The sequence below is a fragment of the Caretta caretta genome, chromosome 23, assembly GCF_965140235.1.
Source record: "Caretta caretta isolate rCarCar2 chromosome 23, rCarCar1.hap1, whole genome shotgun sequence".
Taxonomy (NCBI): domain Eukaryota; kingdom Metazoa; phylum Chordata; order Testudines; family Cheloniidae; genus Caretta; species Caretta caretta.
The window spans coordinates 14,570,671-14,589,839 of NC_134228.1; the positions used below are offsets into that span (position 1 = coordinate 14,570,671).

General features: G+C 58.4%; 2 protein-coding genes across 2 annotated transcripts; both read right to left on the reverse strand.

Annotated features, from left to right (window-relative positions):
* Nucleotides 1-1,043: 1,043 nt before the first annotated feature.
* TBC1D25 (TBC1 domain family member 25) lies at nt 1,044-12,978 on the reverse strand. Its single transcript, XM_048833471.2, has 6 exons — nt 12,479-12,978; nt 11,399-11,508; nt 10,700-10,854; nt 10,447-10,571; nt 9,713-9,901; nt 1,044-9,289 (listed from the first exon to the last, which is right to left on the reverse strand). The coding sequence occupies exons 1-6, from the start codon at nt 12,551-12,553 to the stop codon at nt 7,868-7,870; spliced, it is 2,076 nt and encodes a 691-aa protein (XP_048689428.2). The 5' UTR covers nt 12,554-12,978; the 3' UTR covers nt 1,044-7,867.
* Nucleotides 12,979-15,050: 2,072 nt separating this feature from the next.
* Nucleotides 15,051-19,113, reverse strand: EBP (EBP cholestenol delta-isomerase). The gene is made up of 5 exons (XM_048833240.2): nt 19,008-19,113; nt 18,473-18,811; nt 17,806-17,842; nt 16,101-16,231; nt 15,051-15,832 (listed from the first exon to the last, which is right to left on the reverse strand). Exons 2-5 carry the CDS (start codon nt 18,786-18,788, stop codon nt 15,621-15,623), a joined length of 696 nt encoding a protein of 231 aa, XP_048689197.2. The 5' UTR covers nt 18,789-18,811; nt 19,008-19,113; the 3' UTR covers nt 15,051-15,620.
* Between the last annotated feature and the right edge of the window lie 56 nt (nt 19,114-19,169).

The following is a 19,169-nucleotide window of genomic DNA, read 5'->3' on the forward strand; positions in this document are numbered from 1 at the left end:
GGAGGGGAGTGGGCTCCAGTGGTTACAGCAGGAAGGGGTCCTTTTAATCCTTTAGGCCCCTGCCTCAGTTTACCCAAGCCTGGATTTATGTTTTCCTTTTTATAACTAGAATCACCCTATTCAATTTTTGTTAAAGAAAATTCCTGTCCCGGGCTTAAAAACCGTCATGGTCCCCCAGAAAAACACAGCAACCCAGCCGACGGTCCAGGGGAGGCACCAACCCTCAGCCCTGGCCGGGTTAGAAACTGAGCTGGAGACAGCCAGGTCAGGGCTGCCCTGGGAGGGGAAGTGGCTGGGTCACGGAGGGAAATTCAGGGGACAGCGTGGTTTAAAGAAAACCTCCAAGGCTTTGCCACCCGGCCTGGCCGGAGCATGTGACCCAAGCAGATAAACTCCCTTATTAAGCTGCTCTGGAGTCCAGGCTCCATGGAGACACGGGACGGGGACGGGGGTGGATCTGATGAACGGCCCCAGGGAAAGGGGTGTTGAGGCAGATAGAAGAACAGTCCTAGAGATGTAACCCAGGGATAGGTGCCGAGATCTGCCAGCCCTGCCTCAAAGCGACAGAGAACGGGGAGAATCACCCATCAGGTCACTGCAGTACCAGGAACATGACACACACGGCTACAGTCCTGAGTGCATCCATTGCAGGGCAGCGGTGATACAGACAGAACCCAGTCCAAACCCACTAGACCCGACGACCCCCCCCCCCTCCTGGCACCAGGGAGAGAACTCAGGCGTCCTGGGACCCAGCCCCCGCTCTTAGCACTAGCCCTTGCTCCCCTCGATAGTTCATAGGGATGGTGCCAGACTGGAGCAAAGGGTTCTGGCTCCAACTGGAGTAACATGATGCTCCAGGCTCTTGGAGTGGGGACTAGAGGTGAGAGCCAAGACTCCTGGGTTCCCTCCCCAGCTAGGGGAGGGGAGTCTGGTACGTTAGAGCAGGGGAAGGAGGGGGCTGGAAGCCAGGACTCTGGGATACTTCCTAGGGCCTCCCTCCTCTCTCTTTTCCCTGCCCATGAACAAACCCGGCCACAACCATCCACTTTTTCCTCCTTTTATTTACACTTTCATTCCTGTAGCACATTCACTCAAATGCCCGAGCGGGACCCCCTTCGCCAAGCCCGGCTTTGGGCGCGGGGGTTTAGAAACATATTAGGGTCGCCAACTGTACAGAGAATATATACAGGGGATGGAACAGCTGGGCTGCACCAGAGGCTAGAAACCCAGCCTGACCAGGGACGGGTCCCCTTGTCACTACACCAATGTCCCGGCCGCCCTCTGCCACGGCTTTAGCTCTATGTGGTTCCTTGGTCGGTTAGAGAATAAGGGTCAGGCCCAGCTGCTTAGGAGGCAGAAATAGATCGAATTACTGGCAGCCTGAAGGGGGAAGAGATCCAGGAGCTTGGCCTTTAACGGTAGCAGAATCCAACTCCTCGGGCTTTCACCCAGAGGAATCCAGAATAGACACTGATGGCTGGTGGGGGGAGGCGCACAATCCACCTTGCCCCATGCCAGCCACGCACAGTCCTTGCTCTCGGACGGAGCTTGCCAGCCGCACTTGGAGGCGTGGCCGTCTGGATTTCTGTCCTGGCACGCGGGTGTTGAAAGCGACGCCTTGATCCACCTAAGGCAGTGTTATTAACTGGCTGCGTCCACTCCCTTGGCGGCTCCCCCAGCCTTCCTCCCAGAATCCACTGCAATTTTTAGAGAGTCCATAGCCAGGAAAAGTTGCTCAGTCAATTTCTGGGGCAAGGGCTTCTTTTCTTTTTCAAAGGGGTCACAGATCTTTGCCCCGCACGGCCCGAAATAAGCAAAGCCTATGAGAAGACTCCAGCTGGTCAATTTCAGCACCACCCGTGTGAGTTTCACCTTTGTTTCAAAACCATTGTCCTGTTTAAACAGCCTGGCTGGGTAAATAAACTTAACAGCACAGAAGGTTGGCAAAACAAATAAAGCAGCACAAAATAAGGAAAGGCTGAATACCAAAAATAATATTCACAACTCAGCACCATTGGCTTCTGCTTCTCATCTACAAAGCCCCTTCTCTCACACTTAGCAAGAGATCAAACAGGCAACTGGATTTCAGCAGCAGACCTGGATTTCAGCAGGGCCCCGCTCACAAAGCCAGGAAGCGGAAGGACTTTGATTACCTCCCAAAGATACATTAGGCCCTACGATAACACTATCACAGCACAGCGGGGCCGCAAACACCGCTGGAATTTTTGGAAGCTTCACTAAAGAATTTGGGGTTGATCCAGTTCAAAAATCAGTCAGATTGCGAAAGGGAGGGGGGCTCTGATGAGTTGGGTGGCTCACATCATCCTGCAGTTAATGACAGATGAGATTTCCAGCTGCTAATTTGAACACCCACTGCAAAATACCTGGAGATCTGATTTCCCAGCACATGGGGCGCTAGGATCTGTCTCAGAGGTTAAGTACTGAGATCCCCAAGGATTTTTAAAGAAAAAAAAAGTCAACATTTCCTTGGACTGATTTTTAAAATGGGGATTTTTGCCCAGAAGTTTGCCAGCTCAGCAGGTGAAACTGTCTAGGCAAAGGAGTGAAATTAACCAGGACCTGTTGGCCCAAAGAGAAATGCCACTTCATGGAAACTGGATCAATTCAAAATTCCTTCAGGTTTAGCGATCTCAAGTGTCACCAACCTAACCGAGGGGAGTAGAAAAACAGATCGGGCCCGATTCCCTCTGGCCGTCTCTGAGCTGACAGTCAGAGCACAAACAGTCCTAATTCTATTGACTTTGGTGGAACAAAGACTTTACAGCAGCTGTGTTTCCTACTAAGCATAGGGTGTTTTCAAACCAAACCAACCTCCCTCTCTCTAAGATGAATTTGGCCCAGTTTCCAAAGGAGATGTACCAGGCTCTTAGGCAAGGTGAATCCAATGTGTGAGAAGAAACAAGATCTGGGGGAAATGTTGGCATCTGGAGACCCACAAACCAACAGGAGATCTCAGCCTGGGTTTGGAAAATGTCTCAGGACGATGCCTAAATAGGATAAAACTATCCCAGGTGCCAGAGAATATAAAGCCATCACCAGTTACAACCCAATGGATTTGGGGGAGACAGGAGTGGGTGTTAGAGTGTCTTTCAGTCACTTGGTAAACTATCCTCCGTCGCTCCCAAGAAACCCACAGCCTTGGCAGTCTCCCAGCTGAAACTGCCAGAAACAGCTTCGTAGCTTTCACCCAAGCCCAGTTGATCCAGATTGAAAGGCAGCCCCAGGGATGTAAAAGAACCAGCTTTCAGGCAAAGCGCAGCTTGATCCGGATTTGAAAATTTCCACCTGCAGTCCTTAATGTCATTTAAATCCAGGGAAACAGACGATGGAAGATTCCAAGTGGAATGGAATGGCACGCCGAGCCTGCCCCTGGAGCCTCGGCCATTGGCGGAGACTCAAAGACAACTAACTTCCTTGGAGCATACAGGAGATTTAAAGACTTTTTTTTTTTTTTTTTTGATGCATCAAAGGCAAAGTTTAAAGAGCTGCAATTTCTCCAGAGAGCTGAGCAGGTCGGGTGTTGATCTCTGGGGAAAATCTAGCTCTTATTTAGACTTGGAGACCTTTAGACATGCTGGTTCTGATTTTGGTATTGAGCTTAGCACCTGAATACCTTCCAGGGCCTGGGCCCGAGACGGTAGCAACCTGCCCCTCCTGACCTCTTCGGCAAAAATCCTCCTCCAAGAGCAAGCACCCCCTCTTGGTGTTGCTGCTAAGATTAATCCCCTTTGATTAGAGGCAAATCAGAATCGATCGGCTCAGTTTCCAATCAAGCCCAAAGCAGTTACCTCAGCGTCAGTCACAGTAATCATTCTTTGCAGTTTCACAACCCCAATTTCCTGTTTACAAAAGAACACCCCCAAACTAGCCTCTCATCCGGCAAATAGATGCTGGATCTGCAAGCCCAGCCTAGAGCGATTTGAGCCCCGAGGGGTAGGGTGGAACTACTTGCATGCCAAACTGTATTTCAGTCTGAGGCTGAAACTGACTACATGCAAAAATGCAATGGACTAGACGCAAGAATAGGCCCCGGATCCTCAGCTGGTGGAAATCAGCATCACGTTGTTGACTTCCTCACTTGCAGATCTGGTCTTTGAGCACTTTCTAACTCACAGAGGAAAACATTGTTCCTCCTTGCACCCTTTCAGATTAGGTGGTATCACTAGCAGGTTAATGGGCAAGTCAGATAGTAACTTTGGATCCCCTACTGGGGGTTTGCATCATTTAAATCTAGAGCAAGGAGAGGGTGGGGAAAGACAAAATGGAAGGTGATGAGCGATCCTGCCAAGTCTTGCTCGCTTTTGCCGGGAACGGCTGGGAACAGATGCTGAGAGCTCGTTCGAGGGCCTGGTTTCTGGCCAGGTTTGGAAAAGACACTCCCCATTTCTTGTCTGCGATCAGAAGATCCTAATCTTGGCAATAGGGATGGAGGTGTTTTAAGGACGCAAGTGTCCATGAGATTCAAGTTTGACCCTCCTCCGGTGGTGAAGTCCAGAACCCCCTGCCCGTTCAAAGGAAGCGGCACAAATAACCGGAGTTGTTGGAGACACACCGGCGGCTTGTTTCCTCAGGCTGGGAGCTCTGGAGGATGCATCCCGCTGGGGCGGTTCTGATCTAGCCCCAAAGTAGCAGGGCAGGGCTTTGTGTGTATTTGTTCGGGGCTAAGCCATTGTGGGGCCGCCCCGGGGGGTGCAGGAAGGGTGGATGAGTGATCGTCACCACCCCCGATGGGCTATCAAGGAGCATGCCACCCGCTGGGGTCAGCCCAATGCACGCTCCTGCAATGGGCTGCAGGGGGAGCAGCCGCTGCGTCCATTCTGCTGGACACCGGAGGCAGGCACCTTCCCTGCGTCGGCAAGACGCTGGGGCCAACAACAAATGGGTGGGGGCAAAGGCCCCTGGATCTGAGGAGCGACCCCCTGGGCAGAGCCTCACTGCTGCCTAGCAGCCCTATAGCCACTAACCCCTGCCCCTCGCTCCCCCTGGAAGATCTGGAACCTGATTTTAAGATTTGGCCAACGTGCGATCCAGGTTAGAGCCCAGCTGGCTCCCTTCCCTGTAAGTGCGTCCGGCTCCCTGCCAGGATGAGGGAAGGGCCCACAGAGCAAGGAAGAATGTGGTGTTTTAAAGCCACTGCTTTTCGGAGGTAGCCGAAGGCGAGAAGATACCAACATGGGTCAAATTTTAAAATCTCGTCGAGTGCAATCAAGGGCGAGCGCCGGGGATTCAAGTCACCAAACCTTGATCTCAAGGAGACAAATGGCCCAGAAGCAAATGGCCATTAGCAGGGGCCACTCAAGTCTCGATCCACAGAGCTCTGGGGCCAGTCGGACCTAATGGGACGCTGGCGAGCCCAGGGTCGCAAGACTGCTCCTGTGGCTAGTCAGTTACAGCTGGGCCAGCCAAGGGGTGTGACACTGACTAGGGCAGGACTGCTAGAATTCACTAGCTGTGGGTTGTAACTGATATGGACGTTAACCTGGTGGGAAGGGCCAGTCCCCCCATCTGTGCCCCCCGGCTGACAGCCCCCTGTGCATCAGCCTACTCCATCAGCCCAGATAAGCATCATTTGCTGCCACAGATGATCAGTTACAACACCGAGTCCTAATCAATCTCCCTCCCCAGGCATGGCAAGTTTGGGGGAGGGGGGAAGGTTCGGAGGAGCTCTGGGTGGGGACAGGGGCCCCACTAGTGCAGGTTCTGGGCAGGCCAATCTCCGTCCACACCCAAGATCGGGACCTTCCGCATGCCGGATACACCCCCACAGAGACTCCTGCCAATCCGGCCTCTGCCTGTTGGTCCCTCCAGCAACAGAGCTATGTACCAATTCTCTGGCGATCCCACAGATCACCAGGAAGATCCCCCCCGGAACTGACACCACGGGGATGTCCGGTTCCTCTCCCCACCCCTGCCTAGATCCTGGGATATCTCACAACCGAGAGCCTTCCTGGGGTAAGGAACTCAGATCGGCAAAGCCCAGCGGTGCGTTGATTTCTGGTACGTTGAGTTATCAGTGACCCCTAGTGGCCAGGCTGCTTCCCTACAGGGACTGGAGCAGGCACGAGTTTCCCCTTTCAAAGCTTTGATGTCTATTTTTCCAATAGGACCTACAGTAAATCCCCTTCTCTGCCACGGCACAGCCAGCTCTCTGCTTCATCTGCCTTAGAGACTCTAAACCCCACGTGGCTGCATTAAGGGATTCATATCAGACTTCGTACAAAGAGCCCGGATCTGGGACGATAGGGAGGGACAGGTATCTGGAGGGGGAAAATATCCATAGCTGTCTTGAGCCAGGCAATCCAACACAGACACTGATGTAGGGGGGTGGGTCTCTGAACGAAGATAAGGCCAAAGCAGAAGAATGCCACTGAACCAAAAAGGCATCAGGGGCTGGATCCCAGCTGATCACCCTGCTCTCCTCCGGGCAAAGGGAAAAGAGTATTGTTCGGAAGACGCCTTCGTCAGCAGGAGAAATTCCCAGATCCGCTTCCGAGCCCATGTCATAGAAACGAGGGAGACTCCGATCTCGGCAGCGTCCAGAGAAGCTCCAGACTGACATCAGAACTGGACAGTCCATCAGCAGATCTCGCGTCCTGCTGAGGACTGTCAAGAGACGTGGCTTCTGCGCACGGCAGAGCCAACCCGCCGCAGGGACGCTAATGCATAGCAATCAACAGAAACGGTTTTGTTTGCGGACCCTCCACCCCGCCCCTCTCCCCACCAATATGGATCCTGCCCCAGAAGCCAATCCCCATGCGGGCAGGTCTTGCCTCTATCCTGTCAACAGCTGCTCTCTCGTTAAAACCAGGAACTGAAAGGCTCGGCTGATCCAAGATCTCTGGTTAGTTTTACATCCAAGCAAATCTGGGGAGCCACTGGGATCCGTTTGCCCAGGGAAACGGCTAATGAATGAAAATGGCAAGCCAGCAGAGATCACATGTTGTTTGATCATCTAGGATCCCAGATTCTTGCCCATCTGCATCATGGGAGCGGACGTCTGGTCTTCCTCCAAAGCGTGAAATAAATTCCACTGGATCTCTTCATTGGAGGAGGAAATATACCACGACTGGGCAACTTGGTTCTGGGTCAGTGAAAAGAGGATCCAAAGCAGAACAGAAAAGAGCACATAAACATCCCAGCGGTCAAGAGTCTTAGCACTCGACGTAGTATCTGAGTATCTGGGGAGGGGAACTGGGAGTGCTCCCCAGCTTTGGGCAGCGACACCGTCAGAGGCTGCGGCCGCAGCGGGGAAGGAAACCAAAACCCGGATCCACTAATGCACATAAAAGAAAAAGACACAGGAGTCCGAGTGGCCGATCCTGGTTGGGTCTCTGAAGAATCTTCCAAGGGGATGGATCCTCCAAAAAGATCACCAGAGTCAGAAGGGGATGGTTGGAGGGGATCCCACTGGGAAGGCCAGATCCTGGTAGGTCCATGAAGGATCTTCCAAGGAGATCATTAAATCTGGGGAGGGAAAGGGGGGTTTCTAGGGGATCTAACAGGGAGGGAGATATTCTATTTGGTCTCTGATAGAACTTCCAAGGAGATAATTGAAATTAGAGAGGATGCCAGTGGAAAGGGCAGATCCTGGTTGGTGCATGAAGAATGTTCCAGGGAGATCACTAGATCTGCAGGGGGATGGATGGAAGGGATCTCACAGCAGGGAGAGATCCTGGTTGGTCCATGAAGGCTCTTCCAAGGAGATCATTAGATCCAGGGGGAAACAGAGAGGATCCAGAGCAAGGAGTCCCTCCTGGTTGACCTGTGACGGGTCTCAAGGAGGCCACCGGAGCAGAAAGTGGCGGGAGAGTTGTGGGGGGATCTGAACCCCGGGGGCGGGGGGTGGTCAAGAGACGGCTGGGGACTCTGCGGCCGCCTCGTCCCCCTCCTCGGAGTCCCAGACCTCGGACTGCAGGTAGTCAGCGAAGAGGGCTTTGGCCCGGTGCAGCACCTTGGCCAGACTGTGCCGACGCACCAGGCGGTCAAAGTGCATGGCCAGCTCGTTGTAGTCCATGTTGTTCTTCATGATGTGGTCCCGGTGCTCCAGCAGGATGGCCAGGCAGAGGAAGAGCATGAAGGGGTTGCCTTTGCCGAACTCCTGCGGTGGAGGCAAGCTCACCGCGGCAGGGGATGGGGTGGCGGGGAGGGGGCTGCTGGGCGGGGAGGATGGCGTGTCACCTGACAAATCTCCCTTCTCCTCCGGCAGGCTCTCGTTCTTCTCACTGCCGGGGAGGAGTGAGGGGGAGGAGGTGGAGTCTTGGGAGGGTGTGGGTGGGGTCAGGGGCCGGAGGGATGGGGCGGAGAAAGACTTGGTCATGGCTGGTAGTTGGAGCAAGGGGTCCTGCTCACTGCAGAAGTCCTCTTCTTCCTCCATCGAGCGCTGGGATCTAAGTGAAGGCTCTTCCTCGGAGCTGTCCTCAAGAGCACTGTAGTACTTGAATTCTCCAAAGCTGGATTGCTTCAGTAAGGTCTTCTGCTCCAGACAAGGCAGGGCTCCAGGCTCCTCCAAGGAGGGCCGGGCTCTGGGCTCCTCCAAGCAAGGCTGGTCCCCAGTCGCTTCGAAGCTACAGGTGGGCCGCAGCATGTGGCGTTGGCGGACAGGCTGGCCGCTCTCGCTAAGCCTGGCCGGCGGCCCCACTAGGTCCACCTCCTTCTCCGGAGGATCTGGCGGCAAGGAGCTCCAGGTTATCTCCAGCATCCGCAAGGCATCCTCAAAGGCAAACTCCCGTTTCAGCTCCAGCAGCAGCCAGCGGTAGCAGAAGAAGAAGTCGTCAGCGCCCCGGGAGAGGAGGTAGGCGTAGAACTCGGGATCCGAGTACTGGAGGAGGAGCTTGAGGTGGGAGAACTTGAGGGACATCACCTCGCCGTCCACCTGGAAGTTGCCTTCCAGGCGCTTCATGATGCCGCAGAAGCAGATGAAGGCGTGGGCCTCGTTGTCCATGACGGCCAGGATGGGTGAGGCGATGTCACTCATGCCCTGGCAGTAGGAGATCTGCGGGTGGGTGACGGCGTAGGTGGTCAGCAGGTCGTGAAGGGCGGTCAGGTGCGGGTTGTCCTCCGAGCCGGCGTAGTAGGGGTGGGTGCGGTCTGTGCGGAGAACATCCTTGAGGACGTTGCTGCGGATGAAGTCCAGGTCTTCGGGGCTGGCCCGCTCCGCCCACTGGCCCTTCAGCTGGTCGTACTCCCGCGTCTTGTGCTTCATGTAATTCATGCGCTCCTGGCCTGTCAGCCCGTCCGGGTAGACGTTCAGCAGGTAGCGCCACACCACCTGGTGGGGCAGAGAGAGGAGCCTCAATGTCCAGCGTCTTCCCACGTCCCCCCATCGTCCCACCGCGACTTGGGGGGCAGCGCCAGGCATCGGCCCACATACCCAACAGCTTCTCAGCCTGCCATGCTGCATGCCCCTTTTTCCCCACATCTCTCCACCATGGCTAAGCACCCCCTGACATCCCATCTCCACTACCCCTGATATCTCCCAGAGCCAGAGAGAGAACCCAGGAGTCCTGGCTCCCAGCCCCCCCCCCGCTCTAACCACTAGACCCCATCCCACTCCCCTCCCAGAGCCAGGGAGAGAACCCAGAAGTCCTGGCGCCCAGCTCCCCTGCTCTAACTACTAGCCCCCACTCCTCTCCCAGAGTCGGGGAGAGAACCCAGGAGTCCTGGCTCCCGGCCCCTCTCCCCAGAGACTCACTTTCCGCAGCGAGGGCTCCACGCCGCCGTGGTAGATGCGCAGCCGCAGCTCCTCCGGCCGGCTCAGCTGCCCCTCGTGGTTCAGGTAGGTGTGGAACTCGGAGTCGCTCAGCGGCGGTTTGAATGGCTTCACATCCTCCCCGTAGGACCAGCTAAGAGCCTGCTGGACCTTCGACAGCGTCCGGCCCACCTAGGCAGAGAGACGGTGTCACTGACTGAGGCCAGCTCAGAGCAAGGCATGGCGGACGCTGGGGGCGGGCAGGATCCTCCCCACTGTATGGGGGGAAACTGAGGCATGGGAGCAGGCAGGGGAGGTCAAGGCAGTAGGAGACTTCATTCGGCCATGATGATCCTAGCACTGGGACAACACAGCTGTGACCAGCTATCAGAAAGAGCATGCAGGAGAGCGGGAGTCAGGACTCCTGGGTTGTACCTCTGGCTCTGGGAGAGGAGTGGGGTCTAGTGGGTTAGAGCTGGGGGGCTGAGAGCCAGAACTCCTGGGTTGTACCTCTGGCAATTGGAGGGGAGTGGGGTGTAGTGGGTTAGAGCAGGAGAGCGGGCGGCAGGACTCCTGGGTTCTATCTCTGGCTCTGGGAGGGGAGTGGGGTCTGCTGGGTTAGAGCTGGGTGGATGGGAACCAGGACTCCTGGGTTCTCTTCTGAACCCTGTTCCACCCATATAGCTTAGCGTGCTTCCTAGCTGAAGCACCCCCCTCCCCTCCCGCTCTGGACCCACCTGGGAGATGATGGATTGGGTGAAAGGCAGGGCAGCCGCCGCCAGAGACCGCTTCTCCACCAGCAGCAGGTCAGTGCTGATGACATCTTTGGGGCTGATGATGTCCCAGTCCTCCAGCAGGGGGCCTGAGAGAGCAGCACATGGCAGTTAGCAGGTTCTATTCCCGGCTCTGGGAGGAAGTGGGGTCTGGCAGTTAGAGCACAGGGGCTGGCAGCCAGGACTCCTGGTCCCTAGCCCTGCCTCAGTGACTCACTGTCTTCCGAAGGCTTGATGTCTACAAGGAGCTGCAGGTAAGGCTTGGAGGCGCTGGCGAAGGCCGTGGCCAGGTCCCAGTCCGACAGCAGCGACAGGTACGTCTCCTGGCCCTGCTTCTCCTGGCCCAGGTAGCTGATCCCAAAGTTCTTCTTCCTGAGTGAGGGGGAGGTGATCGCCTCCAACGCACACAGGACAACAGCACCCATCCACAGTGTTCCCCCTCCCAGCACCTCTCGGGGTCCCCCGTTTGTACGGAACCTCCCCCTGCTCCCTTGGGGTCTCCCATTGGCTGTAAGGACGCACACCCCTTTGAGGGCCACCATTGGCTGTGCAGAACCTCTCCCGCCCCTTTAGGGTTTGCTGTCAGCCACATGGATGCCTCCCGTTGGGGTCCCTCATCAGCCAAACAGAACCCCCCACTACTCTCTCGGGGTCCTTCACCAGCCGTTCCAGCCTCCCCGGCCTTCCCTCCATTCTCGGGGTCCCCCATTAGCTCTTCAGGCCAAATGAGCTCATCTGTCCCCCAAATCCCCTTTGCCCTCTGGCTCCCAACAGCCTCAAATTCTTCACTAGCTCCTTCCTCACGTCAGGATCTAACTCCCAGGCAACCCCAAAAATAGCAGCACTGCTCTAACCACTAGACCCCACTCCCCTCCCACACTGGGCACAGGTCCCCGGTGGCTGGGGCAGGACTCACCCGTTGAGGTCGAAGGCACGGATGAGGATGTGCTGTAGGACATCCAGGGAGGTGATCTGGGGATCGACGGCAAAGGTGCGGAACTCGGGCTGCAGGAACCCCTCGCGCTTCTGGGGAGACAGGCCTGGAGTGAGCGCCCTCTGGGGGGGACAGGCCCTGTGCCCCATTCCCCACCCCCTGAGCCAGCCAGCCAGTCCCCCATCCTGGCGTCAGAGCGGGAGCCGGTGCCCCCTAGAGGGGAAAGGCCCCAACACCCCTGCGCTGCACAGATTCCCCCCGTGTTTCTGACGGAGATCTCCGCGGACACAGGAGAAGGGCAGTTTCGCCGCGCTCTTTCACACAAAATCCTCTCTCCTTCCTGGCAGTGGGAGGTCTGAGATCTTCTGCGTTTCTTCCCCCCTCCTTAGCACCTGCCTCGCGCCAGATCGCCTGGCCTCCACGCAGCCACCCAGGAGAAAAGCCGGGGGACAGGACGCAGGCGTCTGATCATGCAGGAGGGGAAAGGGACACTGGGTCACGTCCCCCGTTCGGTTCTGGCTCTGACCCGGTCAGTGACAGCAAGGAGGGTTCGTCTGGGGCAGTAAGGGGGGGGGCATAGAGGGCACAAGGAGAAGCAGGACTCCTGGGTTCTCTCCCCGGCTCTGGGTGGGGAGTGGGGGCTGGTGGGTTAGAGCTGGAAGTGGGGGGGCCGGGAGCCCGGACGCCTGGGTTCTCTCCCCGGCTCTGGGTGGGGAGTGGGATCCAGGCAGGGGCGGCCAGTCACCGAGTCGGGTCGCCCGGGGCAAGGGCCCAAACTCTCTGGGGGGGGGGGGGAGCGAGGGGTTGGGCAGGGGAGACTCCGCTCTGGCTCCCACCTCGATCCCGACCCCCCCTTCTCTCGCCAGCCCCCGCCCTGGGCTCCCCCGATGCCCCCCTGGCACGATCTGCCCCCACCACACGCTCTGAAGGGGGGGTCCCATTCCCTGGGCCCCACTGATCTGTGGGGGTGCCCCTCCCCCCGCCTGCCCCCCATAGGGGGAGGGACCTAGAGCTCCCCCACCCCGTGACCCCTGACCCCGCCGTGACCCCCTGACCTCTCACCTTGACCCGGACCCGCACCACCTCCCGCTCCTCCTCCTCCTCCCGGGCCCCGCCCCCCGCCGCCGCCGCCGCCATCCCGGCCCCCGGCCGGCTCCGCGGGGGGCGGGGGAGGCGGAAGGGGGCAGGAGCCTCGCGCCGGACGGGACCGTAACGGCCCCGCCCCTGGAGGGAGGAGGGGGGCGGGGGAAGCCTCGCGCCGCGACGGGTAGAAGCCGGCTCGCGCCGGGCGGGCAGTTGAGGTCAGGTGGGGAGCCCCACGTGACCCCGCCGCTACTTCCGCTTCCGGCTTGGAGGCCTCGGCTCAGGCGCTGACATCATCGCCCTCCTAAAGAGCTGGGGGAGGGGGGAGAGAGACAGGAGAGGCCGGGCCCTGCCCCGCCGCGGGACGGGGAAGCTCATCCGGGGTCAACCGGAAAAAACCTCCCAACCATGGGGAAACAACATCCGGGTCAATCGGAAGTAACGCGTAACCAAGGCAATAACTGCCCGGCCAAGCCCCTCGCTGGGGAAACAACAGCCCAGCCAACCGGAAATAGCCCCCAACCGGTGAAAACACCCGGGTCAACCGGAAATTACCTCATTTACCCGGCGATTAACATCCGGGTCACCGGAAATTACCTCATTTACGGGGGAATAACATCCGGGTCAACCGGAAATAGCCGCCCAGCTGATGAAAATAACAACATCCGCCCGCAGCTCTAGGGACCCGGATGTTTCCTTCCCCCACCGCCGAGATTCATCCCTCCCGAGCCCGGAGGGTCCCACCGCAAATCTCTGGTCCGAGCTCCCCGGGCGCGGCCCTGAAACGAGGCAGCCGGAGCAGGAGCAGCGGGCTTGGCGGGGACAGGCGGGTCTGCAACCGCGGAGCCTCCTCCGCCCGCTCCTGTTCCCCGGCACCTTTCTGCCTGCCCCTGCCTCAGTTTCCCTCTGTGCCTTGCGTTGCTCCCCGCGGGGGGGGGGGGTGTCACGTGACCTAACTTCAGCGCTGGTTGAACCTGACCCGTGTCAACCCAGGAGCCCCCCGAGAGCAGGGAGCCCGGGCGGGGGGCAGGAGCTGGACCATGGGCCGAGCGGGGGCCGGCTTGGGCGAGACACAGAGACCCGGGACGGCGGGAGAGACAGGGCCAGACATGGAGCCCGGGGTCGCTGCCCGCCGGGAGGGCTGGCGGGCGCCGGACCCCTTGTTTCGCTGTGCTGAGCCCAGGGCCCCCGCGTGCGGGAACTGACCAACCCTGCCCGGTGTCCCTGCAAATCCTGGCCGAGGCCCCCGGCACCGTGCACGGCTGGCTCAGGGGGACTCCCAGGATGAAGCAGGAGGCCAGAGGCTCAGTCTCTCACAGGTGTTAGAGGCCCCGGCCGGCCGAGTGTAACCCTGGGGCTGGGGGTGGGGGTCTGGCCCGCTGATGGGGCTCCTCCAAGGGGCTGTTTCAAAGCTGGGGCTTAGAGCCGGTGGGGGGAATCCATGCCACAGCGCCCACCGGCTCCTTCCCAGAGCAATAGTTGCCACCTGGGGTTCCCTGCGCCACGTGTTAAATCTCTGACCCTTGCCCCCTTCCCTGCGTTCATTCGCTGTCCCCCAGAGTCAGGTGTTTTACGGGCTCCATGGCCCGGGGCTTTCCTGCAGGGCAGGCGCAATCCCACCACGCCCAACCCAGTGAACATTGCATTGGAAATGGGGCCTTTCCCCTCTAGGGGGCGCCAGCTCCCTTCTGGTCCCAGGCAGGGGACTGGCTGGCTCAGGGGGGCAGGGAATGGAGCAGAGGGCCTTTCCCTTCTAGGGGGTGCTAGCAGGAGGCTGACTGGCTGGGGGGTGGGGGAATGGGACACCGGTTAATGAGTTGCACTGTACAATCCCATGTTAAGGGAAAAGGTATTTCCATTGATCCATTTGGAATTCGCCCCCTCTTGGAGAAGGTCCCACTCTCTCTTGTTCCCGGTCATTATTTTATCAGGGCCTCTCCATCTCCTCTCCAGAGCATCCCAGCCCAGGAGGGACCCTCGTGATCAGCTGGTATGACCTCCTCCATAACACAGGGCATAAGACTTTGGGAGATGAGAAAGATGGTTGGATCTCCGGTTAGGGGGATGATGGTTCTAGCAAGGAGGGTACTGGGATTACAAGACAGGGCCAAGCAGAGATACCTGCCTCCTCCCGTGCCAGTCTCATTCCTCCCAGAATCACCCCACATCCAAAGCCAAGGAGATGGCAAAACTAGAAAGACTCCTCACCCATTTAGGCCCCACTGGCGAGCTGCACAGTTCCCCTGCCTAGCTTGAGAATCCCATGTCGGGGCTGCAGCTGCTACCCCTGCTTTGCCCATGGATCAGAGCAATGGGCCCAGCCAGCCCGGTACCCACCCCGGCCCAAAAGGTCCCCATACTCCAGTCTCCACTGTGAGAAATGGTCAGTAAAGCAGCCGAATACAGTTGCAAGCCTGAGCCTTAGTGGGGTCAATGCAGGGAACAGAGACCCGCAGCCAGGTTCTCCCAAGCCCTAACCCCCCAGTCCTGGCAGCATGGCGCCACCCAGAGGGCGACAGCGACAGACAAAGGCAGCTGCTGGAAGGCAAAGGAATACATACATGTGTTTATTAAAACAAGCTGATTGGCCCTGTGACCAGAGGTGCTTGAGGTCCCAGCATCCCTGACCCTGCAGTCAGGAGGCAAAGGGGGTCCTTTTTGGGGGTACACAGAGACAGGATCGGAGCTTTGGTTATGGGAACATGGAGGGTGTGGTGGATAACAAGTCATAGGGAGGCAGATATCTCCCCGACCCTTGCTAGTGATCTCCTCCCCCCGTTCACCCATCTCTCCCCACCAGGCCAGCAGGTAAAGCCGGCTTGGAGAAACTGGAATGTCGCTCACATGCTGGGAAAAGAGCCAAGACGTCCTGGCTCCCAGCGCCCCTGCTCTAGCCCACTAGACCCCACTCGCCTCCCAGAGCCAGGGAGAGAACCCAGGAGTCCTAGCTCCCATCCCGCACTCTAGCCCACTAGACCCCACTTCCCTCCCAGAGCCAGGGAGAGAACCTAGGAGTCCTGCACACTGCAATCCCTGAGCATCGTTCATCCTTCAGCCCCCACCAGGGCAGTTTTGTGCCAGACACCCCCACCCCTGGGTGGCAAGGGGCGGGTAAGAAGCATCAGTGTTTCTTGGGCTTGACAGCATCCAGCGCCCTCTGGGCAGCACTCAGGTGCCCCCAGGCGTCGAGAAGGAGGATGGAGGGGATGATGATCCACAGGGCGTTCATGAAGATGAAGTAGAACCAGAAGTAAAGCGGGTGCCACATCTCACTGTGGGCGAAGCCCTCCCGGTACTCGGTGTAGAAGTACAGGACGTCGCCATACAGCTGGCCTGGGGTGGGTGGGGAGGAAAGGTCAAGGGGTCAGATTGAGGAGAATCCAAGGGTCATGGCAAGATCAGGGAGCATCTGGGGTTCAGGCTAGGTCAAGATGAAGCTGATCTGCTGGAACTTTCGGGTCTCCTCCCAACAGCCCCATGGCCATTCCACAGCCTGGGAAAGAACCCGGGAGTCCTGGCTCCCAGCCCCTCCTGCTCTAACCACTGGACCCCACTCCCGTCCCCAAGCCAGGGAGGGGACCCAGGCATCCGGCTGCCTTACCCAGCGACACTACCAGCTGCAGGACATAGCGGTGGGGCTGGCGCTGCAGGAAAGCCAGCACGGTCCAGAGGCTCAGCGGCCCCCATGCCCAGGCGGTGATGGTCTCCATGCACACAGTGAAGTTATCCTCTCTGCAGACAGGGGAGAGAGGCACCAAAGGTTTAACACGACTTCTAAGCCCGCCCCCACTTCCCATCCCTCCCAGCCAACCATGCGTCTCCGCTCACATCCTACTGGCCTCGGTTTCCCCAGCCGTACCACGAGGAGAATGGTCCTGCCTGGGTGTGTTTAGACTGGAAGTTCTTTGGGGCCTCGATCTTGATGGGGGTGGGGTCTGTGTAACAGGCACAATGAGGGGGGTTCCATGCAGCACCCAGCATGACAAGGGCTGTGACCTTGCTCTGGGAAGGGCTGTGCAGGGACGGGGACCCCAATCTAGTAGCTGAGGGGGGGCCCCTGCTCTCAGGGGTGGGTCCATGCAGCGCTTGGCGCGACAGGACAGTTTCTCTGGTCTCTGTCATCGGGGAAGTCGGACGTGCTGATCACAACAGCCCCTTCTGCCCTCCGAATCTATGAACCCACAAGCAGCGTGGCTGTGAAAAGGCCATGACACGATGCAGCAAACCCGGCTGACCTTCTGGGACCTGGGAAACTAAATTCCCAGGATGTCGGGGGGAGACGCGGGTGGGGACAGCAAGACCGCCCCCGCCCCACAGACTCAGCCTTCAGAACTTTGCTCTGAGATCGGGGGGGGCGGGAAATTGGGGGTCCAATCTTTAGACTGACACCGCCCCAGCTTGGAGTTGCAGGCGGGGAGATCTCTGGTCAATTTACGTGTCGCTTCTTTGGCTGTTTTCTCCGCAGTGTTCTTGCCTTACGGCTGAAAGGTGCAGCTCTTCGGAAGCAAGCGTGTTCTTAGCCTCCGAGGAGAATGCAAGTAGGCCTGGTTACGTAGCCCCTCGTTTGCTGGGAATAATGCAACGAAGGCATGGGGCGGTCACCCGGAATTGGTCTCACTTCAACTTCGAGCCATTGGGTTTGACCTTCCTCTGCTAGGTCAAGCGCCTGTTATCAAATGTTTGTTCCCCGCGTAGATATGACCCGGATCAAATCACCCTTCAGCCGTCTCTTTGTTCAGCTCAATAGCTGGAGCTCCGGGAGTCTCTCACTCCTCAGGCAGGGTTTCTAATCCTTGAATCATTCTAATGGCACTTCTCCGACGCCTCCCCGATTGATCCATGTCCTTCTAGAGATGTGGCCACCAGAACAGGACGCCGAATCCCAGCAGCAGTCGCACCAGGGCCAAATCCAGAGGGGAAAAATCTCCTCTGTGCTCCACCTCGCAATCCCTGTTTTGGCCCCAGCATTGCACCAGGAGCTCCCATTCAGCCAATTGTGCTCCATGACCTTCAAATCTTTGTCAAGACAGAGTCCCCCCCATCCTGTACGCATTGCCTGTGTGCTTTGTTCCTGGAGGGATGCATTTGCATTTAGTGATATTAAACCACATATTGTTTGCTTGTGCCGAGCAAACAGGCATATGTAATACCTGATGGTTTTTTTGAAGGCTGCATCCAATCCATTCCAAAATTTCCAGGTGGATTTTGGGCAGATGCTGGTGGATTGTGTGTGTGTGTGGGGGGGGGGTGGATAATCAGAAAAGGGGAAGTGGTGGGGAATAGGACACCCAAAAGCTAAAACTCACATGACGTATCGGCTGTCTCCTTTGGCGTACTCCTTCCCTGGAGGCGAAAACAAGGAGATTCAGCTGAAATGGTCACTCATTGGGTCAAAAAGCACTAACAGAATTAATAACGTTATGGGGCGGGAGTGGGGAGGAACGCGGGAAGGTTTCAAAGGGAGGGAGGAAATATTCTAAAATCCAGTCAGTTTTCACAAAGTTTTTGGGCTGGGAATTGAGAGAGAAAAATCCCAGCTACAAGCAGTGGAACCTATGGAGCTGTTTCCACAAGGATCCATAGTTCTCCCAGACATCCAATTTCACGGGACCCCATCCCTTCTCTCGGGAAGGGGATTCCCCCGGAGGGCAGGTAACCTGTCTAGCAGATTTCCTTTCCTCACATTACACGGGCAAATAGCTCCAGTGAGGGCTCCCCTCAGCTGGGCTAGAGCCCAGGAGTCCAGACACCCAGCCTCCCCTGCTCTAACATACTAGATCCCACTCCCCTCCCAGAGCTGGGGATAGAACCCAGGAGTCCTGGCTCCCAGCCCCTCTGCTCTAACCACTAGACCCCACTCTCCTCTCAGAGCTAGGGATCAAAACCAGGAGTCCTGGCTCCCAGCCCCAGTCTAACCCACCAGACGCCACCCCCCACCCAAAGAACCCAGGAGTCCTGGTTCCCAGGCCTTACACAGCTGGGAGAGGAAGGACTGGTCCCCAGGTATCTCTGTGTGGTAGAGGCTGAACCAGCCCTCAATCACGCCATGGATGAAGCCGCAGATGGCAAACCAACAGATGGCCAGGCGGCGCCCGGTCCTCATGGGCACCCCCGTCCACCCCCGCCAGCCGGCGGCCCGCCAGGTGAGCGTCAGCAGGGCCGCCGAGGCGGAGAAGAGGAAGGACAGGCTGTGCCAGGTGGGGCGATCGTTGGGGACGTAGCGCCGGATCTCCAGCTCCCGGGGCCAGTAAGGGTGGGGGGCGGCGAGGGGCTCGGCCTCCAGCCCCATGGCAGGCAAGACAGGGACTCCCACTGCGAAAGAAAAGAGGAATGGTGTCAGGAAGGGGATCCGGGGACCTTCCTCTCTAGGGGGCGCCGGCTCCGATCCGGACTGGCTGGGGGGGGGCGGCCCCACCCCCAGCTGGCCTGGGAACGGGGACCCCCGGGGGGGGGGGCGCGTACGTCAGTGACGGCAGCCCCCTGCGTGCTCGCCCCGGCAGCCCCTCACCCGCTCTGCGCCCCCCGCCCAGGACCCGCCGCCGCTGGCCGCACACTGAGCCCGGCGCCCGCCCAGGCGGCCACCCGCAGCTCTAAGCCCCGCCCCGCGACCAATGAGCGCGCACCTTGGCCGCGGCGGGCGGGCGGGGCCGCCTCCACCGATCGATCCGCC

Bases quoted from the DNA above. Each gene is read 5' to 3' on its own strand.
- TBC1D25 (XM_048833471.2), bottom strand. From the start codon at position 12,553: ATGGCGGCGGCGGCGGCGGGGGGCGGGGCCCGGGAGGAGGAGGAGGAG. The intron at 11,509-12,478 runs GTGAGAGGTCAG...CTGTCTCCCCAG, and splicing joins TGGTGCGGGTCCGGGTCAAG to AAGCGCGAGGGGTTCCTGCA. The intron at 9,290-9,712 runs GTGAGTCTCTGG...CTGCCCCACCAG, and splicing joins TGGAGCCCTCGCTGCGGAAA to GTGGTGTGGCGCTACCTGCT.
- EBP (XM_048833240.2), bottom strand. From the start codon at position 18,788: ATGGGGCTGGAGGCCGAGCCCCTCGCCGCCCCCCACCCTTACTGGCCC. The intron at 17,843-18,472 runs GTAAGGCCTGGG...TTTCGCCTCCAG, and splicing joins GTCCTTCCTCTCCCAGCTGT to GGAAGGAGTACGCCAAAGGA. The intron at 16,232-17,805 runs GTGAGTTTTAGC...CCCTGTCTGCAG, and splicing joins GGAGACAGCCGATACGTCAT to AGAGGATAACTTCACTGTGT.